The following is a 23,108-nucleotide window of genomic DNA, read 5'->3' on the forward strand; positions in this document are numbered from 1 at the left end:
GACATTATTGTGTTTTTTCACATGCATGTTTTGCCTTGTACCTCTGTACAAATGGCTTTATGCATTTATAAGCGTAGCTTATTCTTTATGCACTCATATCATTGTGGGAAAAATCTTGACATCTATGTGACTGTTGTAAATAGATCTTCAAACTTGTCATGAATAATTAGTCAATAGTTTTGTTGATCTTAAGACTTGCATAGACTTGTGCCTATATATCTTCCCACTCTTTTCTCTTTTTTTTTGCTTAAAGAGCTCAACCAATGTGAATCTTAAAATGAAAAGAGATAATGAGCTGCAAAAGCTGTCGCACATACTAGTATTTGACTAGGAAAAAGGGAAAACGACTTTTATGATAATGTATGATGTCCCAAAAAGCCAAAAGCTTGTTCATCAAATTGAAATATCAAAATTTCAGGCATTGATCTCAAAATGAGATGTATTGATTCAAAATTATCAAATGTTATGATGTGTATGAAGCCAAACAAAAAGGTTCAAAGTTATGTAATCAAGTTTTGTGGGAGGTCATATATGCATATTTCTAAAATGGAGATTGGTCACTCTTCCTAGTGCTAATTGTGTATGTCTTAGTTGAATTGATCATTGAAGCTTCATATTAGACTAAGGAATATCTCATATTTGATATCCACACACATCACATATGTCTATATTCAGTGAATGCCTTATTCATTTATGTGATTATACTTGATTAAATGTGTTGCACATTAATCATATGTTGATCAAATACAAAAAGATTTTTGACTGCTTTAATTGTTTTTGGAAAGTGTTTTTGTTTTGAAAATTTTCAAAAACTATGCAACTCTGTTTTGACGACTCACTCGCGAGTTAATCCAATTGCATGTTCCCAGTTACAAGCTTACTCAGAAGCTTTCGCAACTCTCTGGTGAGTCAACTCCCCAGTCGCGAAAAAGACTTACAAACTTTCAAATTTTCTAGGTTTTTGTCATTTCGTGACTCAGTTTGGCGATTGGTTCACGAGTGGAAGCTTTAGTCGCGAGTTTACTCAGAATGATTCGCAACTCCTTTCACGACTCACTCGCGCGTGGACCTTCCAGTCGCGAAAATCATTTGGAAATTTTTTTCAAAATTTGTCACATGGGATTTTGGCGACTTGACCTGGCGACATGGTCGCGACTCATTCTAGTCGCGAAAAACGCGTGTTTTGCTCAATGAGGGTTATGTCTAAGGCAGGTTTCAAAAACTTTTCATTTTTCCCTCGCATCTCTTAATTGTTCATCGTCTTGTCTGCCTCTCCCACTTCCAAAACCATCATTCTCACACACAAGACCTCCATTTTCTTCATAATTTGTTCACCAATTTTCAAGAAAAAGGTACGGGTTTTATCTTATTCTCAAAGTATTTCATGTTTTTAGCCCTAGACTTCTTGGATTTTGTGTCCTTTTTGTTGAGATTTGAAAATATGATGTTATAATATGGTTTATTGATATTTTGTTGAGTTTGATGTATGGTTTTTGTTGGTTTTTGTAGTATAATGCCTACTCTACATGTTTTTTCATGCTTGTTACTCATTTTCGTGCATTATACCGTGTTTGTATTGTGTTGTGCATATCATGTTCATGATAAAATGTCTCATTGAAATTTTCTTGTGTGTCCGTGGATTTCAGGGAATACAAAGGCTATCGGGATAATCATGTTTCTTTGATTTTCAAACATCATATGATTATGTGTTTTTTACACTTTGCCCTAATTTGCACACTTTTGCATCTAATGCGTGCACACACACACACACACACATACACACACACACACACACACACACACACACACACATACACACACACACACACACACACACACACACACACACACACTCTTTGACATGTTTGAGTGCTTGCTGGCATGATTCTATCATGTTTTGATGAGTTATGTCTACACATGTCATTTTTTATTACCTCTCTAAATCTTTGTTTTTAGGGTTATGATTCAATGTCCATTGTGTTGGTACTAACGTGTTACTAATCGAGTTTGTTGTCATACTTTGCACTCTGTTTTGTGGTGTTTGCTACTCTATTTTTATATATGACTCCAAAGAAAAAGACCACTACACAATGCGTTGACAAGAGGAAGAAAATGGACAATACTCAATTCTGCTCTATCCAACACTTTGAGAGATACAATCAGTTCTTTGAGAAGGCTCCAATCATCCTAGAACGATTTGTGGACCTTGTTGATTTGAAGGACTACTTTATTCTAGGCTGTTTTCAAGATAGAGGTTAGGAAAAGATTCTTGGTGATCTCCCTAGGGTTTGTGAACCATTGATTCAGGAATTCTATGCCAATGCTATTCTTTGAGAGGATGAAATAGACTATTGTATTAGAGGCTATGAGTTCACCATTGACGTGGAGGACATTGATGAAGTTCTTGGCTTTAAGGATCTCCAACATGATTTTACTCACTACAAGGACATAATGCTCTCCATAGAGACAGTTCAATCCCATAATGGTGGTGTTAGAGAAGGAAGATGTCTCAACAAAATTGCTTTTCCACTGGATTTGAGGTGTCTTACGTACATCATGATGTTCAATCTGTACCCAGTGAAGAAGATGACCACCATCAACAATGCTAGAGTCATTTTTCTAATGGAGCTTTGTGAAAATACCTACATTGAATTTAGTGCTCATGCATTCTCCATCATTGCTGATGAAACAAGGACAACCTCAAGGGCAAAGCTTATTCTCCCTAGTCTACTCCTGCAGCTCTTTCATGTAAAAGGTGTGGAAATTCCACAAGACATCAGCCTCATGCCTACTCCTCCGGCCATTAATGCTTTAACAATTGCAAGGATCAAGGTTCGTCTTCCGGGTGATGAAAAGGAGGGTGATCAAGCATAAGGAGAGCCTATGGACACCAAAACTGAAGCAGAAGGACAACCCTTAACTTCACGGAGTCATAGTAAAAGGAGCAGAGCCTCATCATCCTTAGATGTGTCTTCAGATGCATTTCAGATCATTCTTGAGAGGATTGATAGCCTTCGAGACGTCCAAAATGAGCAATATGATAGGCTGACTGCTATTCAAGACCAGATCAATTTTCTTTCAGCCAAGTTTAACAACTTCACTGCACAGCTGTAGCCCTTTGGCCATTCCGGTCAAAAAGGGGGAGATCTAGATGGTGTAGGAGTAGCTCTTGAGGGGGAGCCTCACCTTGAGGGGGAGAAACTTTAATAAGTTTTTTTTTTTATTTTTTTTATTTTTTTATGGTATATGTTTGGATTTAGTTTCTATTATGGTTTTCATAGCACTTACTTTAGTACCTTGGTTTGGTTTTTAAGTACTCTATAACTTCAGTACTTAGTTTTAAAATATTTGGACATTGTGTGTTATGAATGCTTGTATGTTCTGGCTATTTAAACTATGCTTTAAATATGTACCTTTGCTTTATAGCTCAGTACTTGTAGTTAATGTTATGCATTTTCTATAGCACGTCTCTTTTGTGCCCTTGTTGGATTTTATATCCTTGATGCAACTACCTTGCGTTTTTGTATCGGTTGAGTGTTGGACATGCAAATGATTCTTTGCATTGAGATTATTAGCTTGCATGTTTGGATGTTTATTCCTTGTTTGAATGATCATTGTGATCACTATTTCTAGTGATTGTTCTTGTTTGTTCAAGCTATGCTTTATTATTTTTTTCTTTACTACTTGATTGCATTGTGCTTGCTCTATACGCATTTCAAGATTTCTGCTTACAATGATCGTATTGTGTTATTGTTTTTAGGAAAAAATTGTTCGTATGGTTCAAGAGCTTCACAATTTCTAGAGTTAGGTGTGAGTGAGTTTTGGTAACTGTTTCCAACTCATATTTTAAGTCTAGAGTCTGTTTTAGAGTTTTGACACGGAATAGCCAAAGGGGGAGATTGTAAGGTTGAATTTATTTAATCATGTGTTGGCTTGATTCCGTGCCAAATTTGTTTGTAATTTAGCAATTAGATACCCTGTATTTAGGTGGGATTTATGTAAGGGTTGTGTGTGAGAGAGTGTGAAAAAAAACTCAAGATGTGTACAATTCAAAGGAGTCTCGCAACAGGATCTCACGATTGGAAAATCGCCAGAATGACACACGTGTGAAGCATGCAGGGGAGTTGAAGGGTCACAACAGCTGGAGCACTAAAGGACAAATCTTCCAATCTGGCCAGGCAATTAGCTTGCGACTCAGACTAGTGACTTGTTCCAGTCGCAAGGTTGAGTCGCCAAAATGCCCTGTTTGATGAAAACTGACTTTTCGCATTCCTCGTACACCCTACTATAAATACCCTTATACCCACGAAATGTAGAGAGCTTTCAGAGAGAATTTTGAGAGAGAAACCCTAGAGAAAACCAAGATTGACTCATCCACAATATTTTTCATTTGATTCTCCAAATTCTTCTACTCTCACCCTCTCCATTGACATATTCTTGAGAGGTACATTTGTCAAATACTTATCTTAACATACCCATATCAGTAAGGAGGTGTTTTGGGGCTTGGGAAGTAGTTTAGAGAGGATCAATTCATTCGGTTGATGCAATAGGCTTATGCGGAATCCGGTAAGCTAGAGAAGACAAGGTTCGATGTAACCCTATTGGAGCGAGAAGTTTGAAGGGCTTAGGTGCACTAGATAGATTAGGCTTGGAGGGTCTTCTATTATTCATGTATCCCAACTTCATTCTCTAGTGAATTATTGACCGCTTGGAGAGCGGTAGAGAGGTTTTTTGCTGAGTACTTTGGTTTCCTCTTCGATAACACATCGACATGTTATCTTTGTGTTTGCATCTCTCTCTCCTTTCTCTTTACCTTTTAATTGCTGCTATGTTTGTAATTAATTATGGTTTAGAGTGTATTACCATTTTGGTTATAACTTATATTTCATATTCCGCACATACACTGTTTAATTATAAGCTTGTGTTGGTATTTTTATAATTAGGGGTCTATACATTCATTGGTGTTTTATACGTTATTTGAACTATCGACAATCAATTAATAGCTGCTACTTAGAGTTTCTTTAGGAAGGGGTGGCTCCTTAAAGAGTTTAACAATCCCTTTATCACTCTAATCCTAAATGGTCCAAGGTGCTCATAACTTCAACTAGTTTTAGTCAATTAAGGGACGTTTGATTCGCTGTAATGTGCCATGTGACATTATAATTTTTGGTGTATTTTATTTTTTATAACATTACCATAATCTAAATTTATAACATATATCACATTACCTTAATCTCATTACATTCCAAAATAATGTAATGTTGTATTTTTGTATTGAGATTATATTAGCGTGAAGTCAATATCAATATTCAATATATGTATAAAAGCAAAGACCTCAGGTAGGAAAGTATGAGGTTCTGCCATTTGGCACACTCTATGAAGAGAATTGAAATATTATTAAGTCATATAAAAAATAAGAACAAATTTAAAAATAGAAACTCTTTATTTTCTTTCGTTCAATATTTCAAGACTACTTTTTGTTACATTTTTTATTCAATGCTTTAAGATTACTATTTGTTTTATTTAGTTCAGTGTTTTAAGACTTTTATTCTCTCTCACACACAAAAAACTTTTTGCATTTCCATTCACCATTTTCACTTCTACTCCTTTATATACACATGCCTATAACTTTTCATGCTATTCCATCTCAAATGCACTCAGACAAAAAATGATGCCATTTACTTTTAAAAGATTGATAAATTACTATGTAATTTAGAAATTTACAAGCAAGTAGTTGCTCAAAAGATTGACTAAATTATTAATAACCAACAGGTAAAGGCTGCATTAAAGTTTTCATTCCGAGACAAAACATGATACATTCTTACATACATATCACATAATTAATGACGACTGTCAAGCGCTACTTATGTCAGTCAAAGTGTGAAATTTTCAAGATATTGCAATTAAAGAACAATGTCACATTTATAATGTATCATTTCTCATCGAAAATCCATACGACAACACTGCACAAATACCTTTATATCTTCTTTTAGCAAGTTGGTGGTGGGAGTGAAAAAAGTAGTGAACCAATCAAAATACAAACCCATCCACGATTCTCAGCAGAGAGAGAGAGAGAGATACAAGAGAACACTGACTTGAGCATATGTTTAAGATGGAATTGCCATTCCCCCATTGGTCACGTTGAATCGTGTGACATGTACCTCTTGAGGAAGAAAGTTGTATTTAATGCCAAGGTTTTCAAAAATCCTTTTTAATTCCAAGACTAGCTCTGATCTTCGACTGTTCTTTTCCCCATAATTTTGATGGTTCATGGTGTGTTGAACACAAAGAGCCATCTTCATCTTGTCTACATTCTCAATCTCCTTTACTATCACAGCATGTTTTGGGCTCCAATGCTTCGGCTTACTTTCAAGGTATCTGCATCCAATAATTACATTTTTCACAGATATAAATCACTCTTGTAAAAACTATGATTATGAACAATAAATACATATTGAAAAGATTAAGCACTCAGCATTCTCAAGAGCCAAATAAACCCAATGAGCTTGAATATCAGCACATGGAAAAATAGGTTGTTGTCATAGTTGTAGCTTCAGAATTTTTCACTTCTCTAAATTTTTTATAGAATTTTGGGTTTTTTATTTGACTTCATTTTATTTTTTGTTCATTTGTAACACATTTTGATATCCTTTAGCCTAGTTTGTAACTTTTGTGATTTTTTCCCCTTAGCAAGGCATTTGTGATTGCAGAAAACAATTTGGTGAAGGTAGATGCAATAAATCACTTACGCTTGTATAGCCTTCTTCAGGGCATTAATATTATCAATATGAGTAGACACATCAATGGTGAAGTCAATAAGATCGGCCATGTCCGGACTTCTTCTGAAATTGCTGATTGGCTTTGTAAGAAGAACAGAGTTTGGGTAATATATTTTCTCATTATCATACCGTAGGAAGACTGTTGTCAATATATTCATCTCTTCAACAATCATCTGCATAGAAAATAATTAATCGCAGTGATAATAATGATAATAAATAGTATTAGTCGTACTTCCATTTTCACAATAAAAGTATGCTTTCTAATCATTTTTTTTTTTACCTGTATGCCATCAATCACACAACGATCACCAACGTCAAAAGGGTGCATCACAAACACAAAAATGATGGACTCAAACATAGTTTTGCACATGTTTTGGAACATGAATCCCACAAGCAGTAGCTGAGATGTAACTACAAAGATCACCTTAGTTGTGGCCAAACCCATTACCAGAAGGGACACCACAGTTATAATCACAGTCACAATCGCGCTTGCCAACTTGTGAAGTTGCTGGACAGCCGTCTTGGTATCATTCAGGGAATGAGCTAAAGCTTTACGTTCAACATAGGCATGGACCTGACAGTGTCAAATGCTTAGCAAAATATTTCAAGAGTAATTTCTTCTTCCTAGCTAGAAAAACAAATGTATGGTAAAAAAAAGCAATTAGAATTCATTCATTTTCTTAAAAAGCCATAGTTAATAAATAAAGCTAAACTTGCATTGTCATGGTTTTAAAGCATATACTAGATTGAAACATTAAAATCGCGGGTATAACACTTAAACAATAAACCACAAAATATTGTGGCTACTTCTATAGTACAACCAAGTTTAAATTGAAATGGTCCATCCATGTTCTCTAATGTCTAATCTAATATAGGAGCAGATCATAATTCGAATTTCGAAGCTATGGTTGTCTTCACTGGGTAAACAAAGGAGCCAAAAGGGCAAGCAAACACATGTTTATAAATATTATATATTGGAAAAAGTGTTAACTTGTTACATGTCAGGATTAATAATTTGAAGCTTACCACCCAGTTTCTAAATGAAGATTTTGTGATTCTTCCAGTTTCCAATGCTCCTTCAAAGAGAGGAAATATAGTGTGAACCTCCTCACTCTTCAAAAACTTTAGTAAATCTTCCTCGTCTATATATCTGTAATAGAAAAGAAAAACTGATGAACAAACATGCAAAAAGGAGAATTACTGAATTGTAGCATAAACATTGTAGAACATAATTAATACTTACACAAAGGAAGGGAATTCCTTTGTTTTGTTTTTTTTTTTTTTTCATGTTTTCACAAAAAATAATATTAAACTTGGAACATTTCTCTGCCTCTCCAGAGAAGCATTCAAACGTCTCTATAGAAGTTATTATCAAAGGAAAGAATAGAAAAAATTAAGGTAGACGTTCATTGTTGGGTATGTTCTAAAATTAATTGGATACGTTCAAAGCTTAAGCCCATAATCTTTTGTTGTAAAGCCCAAGCCCATGCTCTGGAATTTTCCTTGGCTGGCGTGGGAATTTTTGGCGGCAAACAAAACCCTCAATCATCTCATCTTTCCTTAGAAAACAAGTCAGCCGCACCTTCCCCTGTTTTGCAGAAAATACACAGCAGCTTGCGGCATCAATGGACTCAAACACAAAAATCATGGATGCAGGTGTGCATCTTTTCTACCTTCTGAAAAATTTCAGGGGTCCAGTTAAATTTTTAACTGTGGCTGGTGGTGCAAACTAGTTCGAGTAGTTTCAAAGTTAACGAGAAAAGGACCATCCACTAAATTGTTGGCTTAGATTAGGCAAGAGGAGAAATTCTATCTTGTAAAAAAAAAAAAAAAAAAAAAAAAAAAAAAAAAAAATCTCTCTTAATAAAGGCTGCTTATACCAATTTTAGCAATAAAAAAATGTCATGCAGATATTAAGACATCCAGAATGACAGTACTGAATTGGAAGTTTTTTTTATCAATTAAACATCTAACATTTTAACTCAGTTAAAAAAAAGAAAAAAAAAAGAAAAAAGAAAAAAGAGGAAACATATAACAATGAATGAAGATATTAAAAATAAAGAACAAAATAATCAACATAGTTTCACAAAATTAGCCATATTGCATTTCAATCATACAATGATTGTACATTTTCCATGGAGTGAATTAAAACCCTATATGTTGTGTGAATATATTGATTGAAGACAGCTCAGCCATTCATAGTGGGCTGGCTCTCTTTATTTTTGTTTCTTAGGCTCAACAAAAGTGACTTGGCTCTCACTTGTAAAAAGTAGGCAACCATAAGGGAAGAGGACCAGTGGTCACTAGTCAGTGGAGGAAGATCTACACGCTGGGGACAAAAGATACTGTTAAATTGTTAAAGAGTAGCTGTGAATACTGAATGCATGCTAAGGACAATCTCATTTACTCAAGCATTTGAAAAATATTGCTAGCTAGCACAACGTTAACAGAATGACAGAGGTACTAAAGCACAAAAGACAATTCATTTACTTTTCAACCGTGCATATATATATATATATATATATATATATATATATATATATATATATATTTAATAATACTTAGATGTAACCATAATAACAATCTAATTGCTCGGGTAAACACTCTACACTACAGTTGCTAATAAGTTAAATAACTTTTTAAGTGGAACTTGAACCCATGCCCGAAGGCATGCTATTGAATAAATAAAACAATCGTTTTCCTAAAGACCAAAAAATAAATCTATGTGTGTGTTTTGGGGGGGGGGGGGGGGGGGGGGGGGGGTGTGGGGGTCACATGCTGACACCGGATTCACACCCCTTACTGACATGAGTCCATGACCGATGACACCCACCAATGAAATATCCTATCAAATTCTTGTTGAGAGAGCCCAAAATCAGTATTATCTTCAATTTTATTATCTTAATTAATGAAAACCAGTACTAGAGCAGGTTGAGTGTACAAGAAACCCCTACAGAGTACTCTGGCAGAGAATTTAAAAGAGGTGTAGGGAGGGACCATGTGGTTGGAGTGGAGGTAGATTTGAATCTTACCTAGTCAAGGAATAACATTACTTAAATAAAAGAATGTCCTATAGCAATCACTTTCTTCTTTCTTGGGGCCATGTAGTAATATGAGTAACGTGTGTTACGTGTCATTAATGTGTCAATGAGCGATCACTCCCTCAGTCCCTCTACTCATCATAAAATAAAAGAGCAATCACCATCTTTGCATATTTGTCAGATGAGAATCACGTGAACCACAAGTGGACGATGCACCGGTAAAAAGTAATGGGTCTGGTTAATATATATTCTAATACCATACATTAAGATACACATTTTAAAAAATATTTTTTTTAAAATTAAAAAAATTATCAATATTTTTTTAATTTTAAAGATATTTTTTTTAAAAACTAATTAATTACTATGTACCTAGAACACATATTAGCCCAATTCAAAAATAATATGATGAGTACGCAATAGCACGATCATCCACCAGCGTGTAATGAATGATAGCTATAAATAAAATAAAATAAAAAATAAGAGAGAAGAAAAATAAGAATGATGGCTAGAGAAAGGCTGGGGTCCAGTGGTTTCCTAGGCCTCACAACATCAATAAAAGAACTTCTACCCAAATTATGATACTCAATTTCCCTTGAAGACAAGAGAGTCCATTTCATGATTCAGATTAATATTAATAATGAAGAACTCTCCAATATATGATATTTAAAAAATTATTTTATGGTTTGGATTTTATTTGTTGGGCGACAAAAAGTATACTCAAGAGATTGGGAGTTGGGACACCAAAAATTTTCTATAAAAAAAAATTGATATCTAGAGAGTGAGAAAACTCACTTGGCATCAGACTTTGCGACGTTCTTGAATACTCTTTGAGCACAATTTCTAGCCTCCCATTCACTATTAATCTCAGACTCAGCCTTGCCAAAATCATCAACAGTCCTCGAAATAGTAGACAAACCCGAGGACCTCACATAACTCACCAATTTCTTCACACTCCAAGCCGATGGCCTGGCCTCCGAGCTAAGCTTCCTCAGTCTCTCCATATCAATCCTCCTCGACCCATACTTCTTCGACCTTGTGAATGGATACGTGTTATCCCTCAGCCTCGCCGGCATTGTCTTCGAAGCCTGTAATCTTCGACGAGGCAAGTCCCTCTCTTCCTCATCCAATGGAGGCCCAGATAGAGTTTCCAATATATAGTGATTAAACACACTTTCTTTCATTCGATCAAAGAACGTAGCAACATGAAAAGATGAAGCAAGGACTTTTACAAACACTATCTTTAACAACCATATTGTTGCCGCAATAAGAACCGCTATAAGAGCTCGAAACACCTTCATGAGGAACTTGTTTTGTTTGTGAAAATCAGGGAGCATGATCATCCATGCTACTAAGACAAGGCCAAGCCAAACACAGTTTTGGAAACTCTTTCGCAAACCATAGACAAAGTATAGTACCTTTTCTCTAAGCATGAAGTTTCTTTCAATGAGAAATACAAGAAACCCCACTACCCAACCAGAGAAAAGGCGACCACAGAATACCACCATGACCATTAAGCACCATTTCCATATCTCTAAACCCCACTTTTTCTCATATTTAAGAGAAGGTTGTGTGAGAGAACATACCAAACAAGTCATTATAATGAGAAACAATGTCCATTCAATCACAGCTCTCTTATTTATCTTCCTTTTCCTTTTCTTTCTGTACTTGCCTTGTGCTTCATCTTCTTCTTCGTTTTCTTCTTCGTTTTCATACCACTCTTCATCATCTTCATCTGTGGACGACGTGTCGTCGTAGGGGTTCAAGTATTGGAGTTCTTCGGATTCCTGGATTGTTCTTGGTGGAAGAGGATAGCTGATCTCTTCAAAACGTGATCTTGGTTTAGAAAAGTTTAAGCGCTTAAGTGTTTTGGTTCTTGTTGTGGGTTGGGACAGTGGATCATCATTGGAGTCTTTCTGGGGTGATTGTTTGAGCTTGGGATCTGGGTGTTCTATATTGAGGACCACATGGTCTGAGTTGCTTTTTTGGACCTCCATGACTGTGAGTAAGTACTCTCTGAGAGAGTGAGTGAGAGAGATGTGCGTGAATGAGGGTTTGTACTTTTTTTTTTATAGTTAAGGAAAATTATTAAAGGCAAGGCAATAAATAATAAGCACAAACGAAACGTAAAAGGTGGAGCCTATATTTTGTCCTTCTTAAGCCTTTATGTTTTCCAGATACTTCACCAATGTCAATACACAATTTCCACGTGCTTTGCTTTTTGATCAATACTTAGGGTCCGTTTGAATAGAGCTTATTGTTAAAAACTGAAAATACTGTAACAAAATAATTTTTAAATGTGTGAATAGTATTGTGGGACCTATTTTTAATATTTTAAATATTTTATTGCCCGTTTGGATCCTGTTTCCTGCTGCGTTTGCGTTTTTTTTTTTTTTTTAAAGACCAGCGCTTGGTGCACTGTTCATGTCCCATGAACAGTGCACCAAGGCATATAAACAGTACAAAAAAGTGAACAGTGTTTTTTTACACATTAAAAAATTATTTTGCTACAGTGTTTTCAGTTTTCAGTTTTCAACAATAAGTTCTATCCAAACGGACTCTTAGTATAAATTACGTACGTTTAGTGCTCTAAAATCATCTTCAAACTGTTTATTTAAATTTTTGTACGGTTTAGACAATGATATTTAGCTTTTACTTACCTATTTTTTTAAATACATTTTTCAGTAGATTCTTTATTATTTTCTCCAACTTATTTAAATATTATTTCTTCATTCGTTATTTATTCTTTTTTTAACTACACATCTTCTAACATTTTTTTTATGTAATAGCTGATTATTTTAATAGAAAAAAAAAATTTGAAGTGTGAACGGTAAACACTATAGTGATCTCTACTTGTAGAGAAACACTGTAACAATTCTAATCTAAAAAATAGAGATGGAGAAGATGGAGATAGAGAAGCTGTTGAAGTGGGTTTTTGGAGTGTTTTTTCTCTAAAATTGGCTTTAAAGAAGCCATTAGAGATGCTCTAAGGAGATATATTAATGGTGAAAGAAAAATCAATCGAGGTTAAAGTAAAGAGAGATAATTAACAATAATGATGATGATGGATTCTTATATAATTAATAGGGGTGGCAGTCACACTAACATATTTTTTTTTTGTATATCCATATGATATATTATATTTAGCACATGTCAATCTTTGATTACAATTTTAAGGGACTTACTATCGTATGCCCTTAGTAAAACTATTTAAAAAACCTTTTATTGAAAAATAAAAAAGTGACAAATTTTCTTGACAATTTTTTTAATTTCTTATAAAAAATTTTCTTAAAATAGATAATTAATGTATACTCTAAAAGTACACATTAACCGACCCTAATTTTAATGCTCCAAAGTTTTTTATTATAATTAAAATTAATCACTTGGTTGAAGTTCAGAAGTCTTGTGGAGGGACATTCACACATATGTCCTTCCATAAGCACTTGGTGGTTTCTATGTCAAGTCACAATCCCAATCTCTTGGAAACTCATTTAGAGCAAGGTAGTAGGAACACGCCTCTTGGTTTGAGGCCATGTGGACCAAAGATCAAGCTAGTAGAGAATAGGTCTCATTGTTTTAAACTGGCTAGAGAAATTCAGCAAGCTAAGTATAACCTAAAGAAGTGGAATAGAACCATTTTGGGTACACCATAACAAGAATCATGGTGAACATTCGTTGACTTCAACAAAGTGATTGGTGTTAGGAGTAGTGCTCTCATGCATTTAGTAGCAAATGGGGTCTTACGCTTTTTTGCAAGAGATGTGTGGTCTCCCTGTGAGTGAGGCCAGCTTTCCTGTACCCTCTCACTAGCTAGGACGAGAGGCCGAGAGTGGGCTGTCTAACCAAATGACAAATGAACTTGAGAAACTATGGAAGAAATTAACGATCGCTAAAGAAGAGGATGAAGATATAATCCTAGGAAGCAACAGTACAAGAGTAGCAAAAGAAGTTGTGAAAAATTGCATTGCGATGAAGGTTCTAACTCAACGGAGTGTTAGTGTGGAAGCATTAAAGAAAAACATGAGAATGTTGTAGAAAACAAACAAAGGGATACAGATTTTGGAGATTGAAGACAACTTATTTCTCGCTGAGTTTGGAGATAGTTGGGAAAAAAGAAAGTGATGGAAATGAGACCATGGAGCTGTGAAAAACAGCTAGTACTCGTGAAGGAGTTTGAAAGGGGAGTTGGTTCCAAAGGAGATATCCCTTAAATGGTCGCCATTTTGGATACAAATTTATAATCTTCCTCTAAAGTGCATGACCAATGGGTCAGGCTATAAAATTGGGGCAAAGATAGGGGAGGTTATTGAAGTAGATGTACCTGAGAAAGTGGTGCAGTGGGGGAAGTATCTTAGGGTTCATGTAAATATTGATGCAACAAAGAAGTTAGTTTAAGGGAAGAAGGTCAGCATTGAGGGCGGGGATGGTAGATGGGTATACTTTAAATACGAGCGACTCCCAAATTTTTGCTACAGGTATGGCATGCTCAACCATGGTGAAAAAGAATTTTTAGAGAAGGAGTAGGGGGATAGTGGTGGGAGGGGAAGTGCGCAATGTAGGCCGTGGCCAAGAGGTGAACCAAGGAAACGCTTTGGTTGAGAAGCCGATAGAACGGAGGATAGCGGATGGTCAAGTAACAAATATAGGGAAGAAGGGACCAGAATGGAGTTAAGGATACAACCAAAAAAGAACATAAAGCCAAACCAGAAAACAAGGGTAGGTGGAAAAGCGATTACAGGGACAAGTTAGCCAAGGGAGAATAGTCCAATCTCGAGCGACGAGGTGTTAGGAGTATCGAGGAAAAGTTTGGAGGGGAAACATGAAAATGGCAAAGTCAAAAGTCAGGTGGAAAAGCAAGAAGGCATTATAGATAAACATAGTATGGTGACTTTGGATGAGACAATGAGATGTGAAGAATTGGATATGGGGCTGCAGTGGGAGATAGCAAATGCATAAGGACAGAGAAGATTTGAAAGAAGAAAAAAATCTCACCACAAAAGAGGCCTCAAAAGTTGGTGTAAACCTAGATTGGGCCAAGGAAAACATGAGCCCAATTGCAATGAGTTGTGATCAGAACAAGGGCTGGACTTTGGAGGAGCTAACCCAAGAAGCAGACATTGTAAGAGATTGGCTAGATAAAACAAGGAAACAAGCCCAGCCAAAAAGGCAGGCCTAGTTTGTATAAAGATAAAAGGACTTGTGCCCTTACAAGAGTTAGACCTAATATTCTAAGTTTAAAGAAGAGCAAAGGAAAGTGTAAGGAAAGCAAACCCTCAAATGAGGAAAGCAAAGTGGATGGTGGTGTGGTGGTGGCTATGAGGTAGCACCGCCGAGCTCAATGAGCATACTAGCATGGAATTGCCAGGGTCTGGGGTCATCTCTGGTAGTTCGCTTACTCACCGAGGAGGTGAGATCGAAAAACCCCACCTTGGTGTTCCTAGCTAAAACCAAGCCACAGATTAACCGAATGAACGGGCTCCAACAAAAATTAGAGCTAACTCAAGGGATTGTGATTCCGAGTGACAGTTGGAGTGGTGGTTTAGCCATGTTGTGGAAGGAAGGCACGATGGTGAACTTTAAGAGCTACTCCAATTCTCATATTGACGTGGTGGTTATGGAGGAAGGCAGTGGAAGTCCGTGAAGAGCAACAGGCTTTTATGGGCATCCCGATGCAGGTATGAGGCATATTTCTTGGGATTTTATTAAAATCTTTCCATTCTCAAGCCAAGATGTTGTGGGTGGTCTTTGGTGATTTCAATGAGATTGTCTAGTTGGATGAGACATTAGGGTGGAAAGAAAGGGAAGTAGTACAGATGGAGGCATTCAGGAAGGCGTTGAGTGTTTGTGGGCTTTCTGACTTAGGTTTTGTAGGGGTAGAGATATACATGGTGCAATGGTAAATTTAGGGACCAGTGCACCCTTATTAGGCTTGATAGAATGGTGGTCAACGATAGTTAGAGAGAAAAATTTTCGGAAGCAAGGGTCTACCATGTATCTATGGCAGAATCTGACCACTGTCTACTTGCTCTTATCCTGAAGAGAAGCAGACCCCAGAGGAAAAAAAACAAACATTTCTTTTTCGAAGCGATATAGGCAAGAAAAGTAGTGCAAAGATGTAATTGAACAGGCATGGGATCTGTATAGAGAAAATTCGAACCTCCCTATCCAAGACAAACTAATGAGGTGCCAAAAATAACTAATGCAATGGAATTAGACAGTATTTGGCAATGTGAATAAGATGCTAAAATTGAAAAAAACCGCCTGCAACAATTGGAATTGCTCAATTCCCTTAATGACACGGAGGTAGAAATAAGGGAACTGAGAAAGGAGATCAACAAGGTGCTTATCAAAGAAGAGATAATGTGGAAGCAAAGGTAAAGAATGGAGTGGCTGAAAAATGGAGATAGTAATACGAAATGTTTTCATGCAACAGCTATCCAAAGATAAAGGAAAAACAGAATTAAGGGCCTCATGGATTCCTCTGGAGTGTGGCATGATGAGGAAGGGGAAACCGAAGCTATAATCCCTAGACTACTTCAAGGCCATTTTCAGTTCGGATCACCCAACCAACTTTGAAGCAAGCTTAGGAGCTATTGAAGAGAGTGTTTCTCAGGAGATGAACAAGGAGTTGCTTAAGGAATTCAAGCTTGAAGAGGTTTGAAGGGCACTTAAACAGATGCACCCAACAAAAGCGTTGGGCCCTGACAGTATGTCCCCTTTGTTTTATAAAAAAAATATTGGGATATTGTTGGACCTTGTGTTTTAGATTATGCGCTATAAGCCCTCAACTGAGGTATCATGCCTTACTGTGCTAATAAGACATACATTTTCCAAGTCCCCAAAACAAAAAATCCCCAAAAGATAACCGAGTACTGTCCAATAAGCATATGCAATGTGTTATACAAAATTATCTCAAAGGTACTTGCCAACAAATTGAAGAAGGTTCTTCCAAAAGTAATTAGCAAATTGCAAAGTGCATTTGTCCTAAGAAGGCTCATAACAGACAATGTTCTTGTTGCCTTTGAAACAATGCATTCCATTGATTAAAGGAAGAAGGGAAAGGAAGGGCTAATGGCTATAAAACTAGATATGAGCAAGGCTTACGATCGAGTGGGGTGGCTTTATTTGGAGGCAATAATGCAAAGAATGGGATTCCAGGAAAAATGGATTTTGTTGGTGATGATGTGTGTGACGACGGTGGCCTCCTTTGTATTAATTAATTGGGAACCAAGGGGTGCTATTACTCCCTCAAGGGGCCTTCTTCAAGGGGACCTAATTTCCCCATATTCATTCCTTTTGTGCGCAAAAGGGTTATCGGCAATGATAAGGAGGAAAGAAAGGAATGGCAGCATTAGGGGTATTTCAATCAAGAGAGGGGCACTACGAATATCCCATCTCTTCTTTGCAAATGATAGCATTATTTTTTACAAAGCTACGGTTAGGGATTGTAAACAAGTTTCTGAGGTGTTGGCAGACTTTGAGAAGGAATCAGGGTAGAAATTGAATAAAGAGAAAACCTCACTCTTCTTCAGTAAAAATACGAGTCCGGAAATCCATGAGATGGCCAAGGAAACCTTTGGAGCTTACATTGTCTAACATCATGAGAAGTACCTTGGGCTACCCCCGCTAATAGGCTGGAGCAAAAAGAAAGCTTTTAACCGTATAAAGGATCAGATGGGTTGAAAAATTGCTAGTTGGAAAGGTAAGCTATTGTCCAATGCAGACAGAGAAATTCTGATAAAGGCAATGGCGCAAGCTACTCCAACTTACACGATGAGCTACTTTAAGATCCTGGACTTGCTTTGCTTGGACCTAAATTCTTTGATGGGAAGAATTTGATTGGGTCAGAAAGCAAATGAAAGAAAGCTAGTTTGGATTTCATGGGAAAAGCTTTGTACCCCAAAGATCAAAGGCGAGATGGGGTTCAGGGATGTAAAGGCATTCAATTTGGCATTATTGGCAAAACAAGGATGGTGAATCTAGAAAAATCTAAACTCATTAGTTCTTAAAGTGTTCAAAGTGAAGTATTTTGCGGAGACATCCTTTATGGAAGCTCAAATGGGGAAAATGCCATCCTACATATGGAGGAGCATCTTGTTTGCTAGGAATGTAATTAAAGAGGGGTCTAGATAGGTGATTGATAATGGGGGGAAGGTGCATATATGGAATGACAAATGGATTCTAGTGGCAGATACATATAAGGTAATAAGTCGGAAAGTCTAGATTAGCGGAGAAGGAGAGATGGTTTTGTGTCTGCTGGATGAAGAAAGCAAAGAGTGGAATGTTGATCTTATTCAAAATAAATTCTTACCTTATGAAGCAGAAGTGAATTTGGGGATCCCAATAAGCCCCATGGCCCCAGAAGACTCCTAGGTAGAAATGGCAATACGGGTCAGAAAATTCTGACCTGACCCAACCCGAAAAAACCTGACCCGAACCCGATTTTTTGACCCGAAGCAAAAACGGGTTAATCCGTGACCCGACCCGATTTTTTGCGAGTCAACCCGACCCACTAAAAAAAATTTGCTAAAAAAATATTTAAACTACGTCATGATACTAGGTGAATAAAGCACAAAGTATCAAAACTAATAGTTAATATATTATAGATATAAAGTTATAAACAAGTAAAACTATTGTTGACATGAGAGAATGACTATTTGAGTTTTTTTTTTTTTTGTTGAAGACTATTTGAGCTTCATCAAAAATCATGGATATGAGTGACATGAGAGACAACTCAGACAAGACAACACAAGCTGTAGTCCACAGTGGCCATAGATGCAAACAGTGGAATCAACTTGTATCTGAAAATTTTCTTTTATGGGGTTTATTGGATAATGACCACTTTTTGAGTTTTTTTTTTTTTATTTTTTAGGTCATGTTAGTGGGTACTTATAAAGAAATTGTTAACAAACTATTTTAGAAAAATTTTGACACTACTTTAATGAAAAATAGAAAAAATTATCAAAAAATTATTTTTTTTTTCTTTTCTTATTAAAAATTTTCTAAAATAGTTCATTAATAAATACTTTTAGGATATCTATTAATATTTTCCTTATATACATATACATACATACATACATACATATATATATATATATATATATATTTTTTTTTTTTGTGAAAAAGATGTAGGAAACTCTCTTTTTTTTTTATAATTTTTTTAAAGATATAATTCTATATAAAATCCAAGAGACATGTAAGATTGAGGTTGGAGTGTAGACAATCAAAATCATGGCTTAATGGTCAAGGTGGTCTATTTATTCTTCTTTACTTAATATGTTATATTTATTTTTAAATTTTTTATTGTTTAGTTTATCTTTCTAAGTAATCTAACTTTACTATTATTTTAAATGCAATAAGAACATGTGCACTTAAAAAGACCAATAACTTGCTACTTTGCTAGCTTACTTGTTTTGTTTGTTTTAAGATCCATCTCTTTTTGAAGATGTAAACTTGTAATTATATGCATTTTGACAGTGAACTATTAACATTGAAGACTTTTTCCATCATGAATTTATAACTATAAATAATTTTTGTCATGCTCAAAACTATCAGAATTGGACGGATATAAACAAGTGGCATTAAGTGCAATTCATTTGCTTAATTGATTTTATTCATTCTCTTTAAATAGGTGTCATTGATTTGTTTTTGTAATTGAAAATTGTTTTTTTTTGAAAAATACGGGTCAACCCGATCTGCAACCTGATTGACCCGTTTTGACCTGCGACCTGTTTGACCCACAAACCCGATCGACCCGAACCGAACCCGATCCACCCGTTTTGCCATGTCTACTCCTAGGTGTGGACAAAAACCCGTAATGGAACACTTACAATTAATAGTGCACACAAAGTTGCATATAAGTTGCTCAAGGAAGCCAATAAGGTGAATAGTAATTCTGGATGTTCTGACAACTCCAAAATGCAAGCTCCATCGAAAGCATTTTGGAATCTAAAGTGCCCAAGCAAAATTAAGCATTCCATTTGGAGAGTGCATAGGAACATTCCGCCTACTAAGTAGTGCTTAAAGTAGCAAAAGGTCATTACAGAAGATAAGTGCGACTTGTGTAGTGAAAGGGAGACCACAGGGCACACGCTTTGGAGTTGCAAGTGTTAGGATTAGTGCTCTTAAATCCTATTGTATGATATTATGTATGACATGATGCATGACTTAATATTGTGATTGATAAAGTTGTTTTATAATAATCTAAAATAATGGTAACATGAATATTGGACATTATCATATAGTCCATGAGATGCATAGTATGTGATTTATGTGAAAAGTCACAGAAGATATAAATCACAAGTTTTTTGTAAACTCAGAATTATAGTTCGTAGTCGGTGATGAAACTGGGCATTTCATCTGCAAAGACTATAACATATCAACTAAGATGATTTGTCTTGATCATGGAAGTGGAGATTTCTAGTTAATATGTTAATATGTTTTAAAAGTTAAGACATATTGAACTGGACCGCTGTGAGATTTATTATTCTTTTAACGAATGTTAAATAAATAATAAATCTCATGATTTCTATTTACATGAACTCTTAATCCTAAGAGGATAATGGACATGATCATGAAGTATAAGTTGCTTTGATATATCAGGAGTGGGATCTAAAGTAACGGTCAAAATCTCAATATGTTGGGCAGCCACATTTAATGCTGATAGAACATATATTCTCAAGATGGAATTCATAGTCTCTTAATGGATATATAAAATATTCTCTTGAGATAAGTTTAATAGGTTCAGTTATTCAGAGAGTTAGGCCTATCCACTTTGATAAGAAGTTACTAAAGTATATATTTATGAAATTGGATTTCATAAATATATAATAATAACTTAAAGGACTATACCGGGTACTCAAGGAATTAAGATATAGTAATTTTCAAAGTGGCAGTTTACATTCATGACTTTGTATTACTACGAATATTTTATGAAGAGGTTGCATGTATAATAAATTCTTGGGATATAATTTATAAATGAGGCCTAGAGTGCAATTATATTTATATAATGGTATTAAATAAAATTAATGGTAACTTTGGACTTGTCAAGAGTTGACAAAACAGCCCAAGGCCTATTGGAGCTAGTGTCTTATTAGTCCCTTTTGGTCCCACTTAAGCCACACACTTAAGCCCAATTAGAAAGGCCTAAAAGGCCAGCCCAATTAGATAATGAGTTAGATATTAAGGGAGAAACATACAAAATTTTGAGGTGTATGAAATGGTATATACGTGAGAGTGAGACACTCTATCATTCTCCCTTGGAAACTAATTGAGAAACCACACTTCTTGGACGTAAAGTGAAATTTGAGTGAAGATTAAAAGTGTTCCCAAGTATTTCTGATCTTTGTTTTGAAATTCACCACACCAAGGTACGCTCTCTTGTCCTTAAATTCTGAAACTTACATAGTGCATGTTATTAATTACGAATGAAGTTGATCTGTTAAATTTTTGCTGCGTATGTTTTGTATGCGATACAAACATGTGATTTTCCAACAACAAGACCGCCAATGATACCTAGGAAGAACTAAAAGTGAAGGGAGCCAATTAGTCTCCACCTTTGGAAGAGTTCATTGATGTGGTTTGGTGGTTGTGAGAACAACAGTTAGCGATTGGGAGGTCTTTGCTACTACAGCCTGGGGCTTGTGGTAGGAATGCTATAAGACATGGTGCACAAAGCAAACAGGGGAGAGTGATAGAAATGGAAGCTCAGAGGTATGTTGAATAATTTTGAGCACACATACTTATCGATCCCCCAAAGATCACTCCACCTCCTAATAAATGGTCTCCACCACCACTCAATTGGTATAAAGTCAACATGGATGGCGCGGTTTTCAAGGACCAAGGAAATATTGGAGTGGGAGTGGTCATTAGAAATGATCGAGGGGAGTTGATGGGAGTAATGAGTAAGAAAATCCACCTTCCATTGGGAACAATTGAGGCCGAAGCAAAGGCAATGGAAGAAGCCATATTGTTGGCATGGGATTTGGGATTAAAAAACATAATTGTAGAAGGTGACTCTCTGGCAGTGTTTCAAGCTCTTAATGGCACAACCTCCCCTGCTATTTCTATCTAGAAGGTAATCGAAGGCATCACTTGGTGTTTAAAGAGGTTCGACACATGGAAAGTTTCTCATTCAAGAAGAAGTAGCAATATAGCTACGCACTCAATGGCCAAAGAAGCCAACTTAATCTTAGAAAGTGTAATATGGGTGGAGGACACTCCCCCCCCCCCCCTTATTGCTGATTAGTTATTGTATGATGTAATTAATTTCTATGGACCTTTGTCTTAGTTAATGAATTCAAGTCAGTGAGTTTTTCATCAAAAAAAAAAAAAAAAGAACAAGAATCTTGGAGATTTGAGAATGATACTGAAGTTTTGCAACGTAAGGATCCCACTCAAGAGATGGAGAAAATTAAGTAGCACAACCTAGAATTAGATAGTTGGCTGGAACAAGAGGAGTTGTGCTAGAAGCAGAAGTCGAGAGAATTATGGTTACGAGAAAAGGATTTGAAATTCCAAGTTCTTCCATTTTTGTACTCTAATCCAAAGGAGAAGGAACAACCTAACATAAATTATATAGAAGGAAATGAGACCAGATTGCCAAACAGGGAGGAGAATTGTGGACTATTATACATGTAAATTCCAAGAGATGTTTAGTGCCTCTTCACCTCAAGCTTCAATGCTATGGGATTTAATTGACCCTTGTATATCAAAACTTGAGAATAAAGAACTCACCAGAGTTCCAACAGAAGATGAAATTAGAATTGTGGTATTAGAGATAAACTCGATCAAATCCCTCGACTCAGATGGAATGCCTAGGCTGTTTTATAGACATTAATAGCTAACTAGTAGGTTATCCGTGAGATGTAGATAATACTGTAATGTTTTATGTAAGATGGTTCTGGAGAATGTCATACATATATTATAGCATAATTTTGTTAATAATGAGTTCATTGTAAGAGGCAAAAAAAAAAAATACCCGTAGGGGTTTTGGCAACTTAATGGTGGTGGGAGGCTAGCATGACGATAGTTGTGACCCCTCAGATTTTTTTTTTTCCTTCTCTTACAAATGTTTTTTCAATCTCAAGTCTTTTATTTTAGTAATAGTGAAACAGTGCATTTCATTTAACAATCCACAACATTTCGCGTGTCTCTATCTCTCCCCCAGGCCTTATCTGGTTAGTTATATTAGTCCTATTTTTTTTTCTTTAGTTTTTAATACTAAAATGTGGGTATGATAAAAGACATGAAGAAAAAATAGCTATGTGGTATAGGTTAGGTAATTAATGAG

General features: G+C 35.9%; 1 protein-coding gene across 1 annotated transcript; it reads right to left on the reverse strand.

Moving 5' to 3' along the window:
• Positions 1 to 5,881: 5,881 nt before the first annotated feature.
• LOC142614567 (mechanosensitive ion channel protein 10-like) lies at positions 5,882 to 11,873 on the reverse strand. The gene is made up of 5 exons (XM_075787100.1): positions 10,613 to 11,873; positions 7,806 to 7,929; positions 7,060 to 7,353; positions 6,750 to 6,952; positions 5,882 to 6,378 (listed from the first exon to the last, which is right to left on the reverse strand). Exons 1-5 carry the CDS (start codon positions 11,812 to 11,814, stop codon positions 6,108 to 6,110), a joined length of 2,094 nt encoding a protein of 697 aa, XP_075643215.1. The 5' UTR covers positions 11,815 to 11,873; the 3' UTR covers positions 5,882 to 6,107.
• Positions 11,874 to 23,108: the final 11,235 nt, after the last annotated feature.

This window comes from Castanea sativa, chromosome 11 (genome assembly GCF_040712315.1).
Source record: "Castanea sativa cultivar Marrone di Chiusa Pesio chromosome 11, ASM4071231v1".
NCBI lineage: Eukaryota > Viridiplantae > Streptophyta > Magnoliopsida > Fagales > Fagaceae > Castanea > Castanea sativa.

What these genes read in the sequence shown, in the direction of transcription:
- LOC142614567 (XM_075787100.1), bottom strand. Translation starts at nt 11,814, where the DNA reads ATGGAGGTCCAAAAAAGCAACTCAGACCATGTGGTCCTCAATATAGAA. An exon ending in GTCGCAAAGTCTGATGCCAA is followed by an intron (nt 7,930 to 10,612) that starts GTGAGTTTTCTC and finishes TTTCTATTACAG; the next exon opens with ATATATAGACGAGGAAGATT. An exon ending in GTGTGATTGATGGCATACAG is followed by an intron (nt 6,953 to 7,059) that starts GTAAAAAAAAAA and finishes TTTTCTATGCAG; the next exon opens with ATGATTGTTGAAGAGATGAA.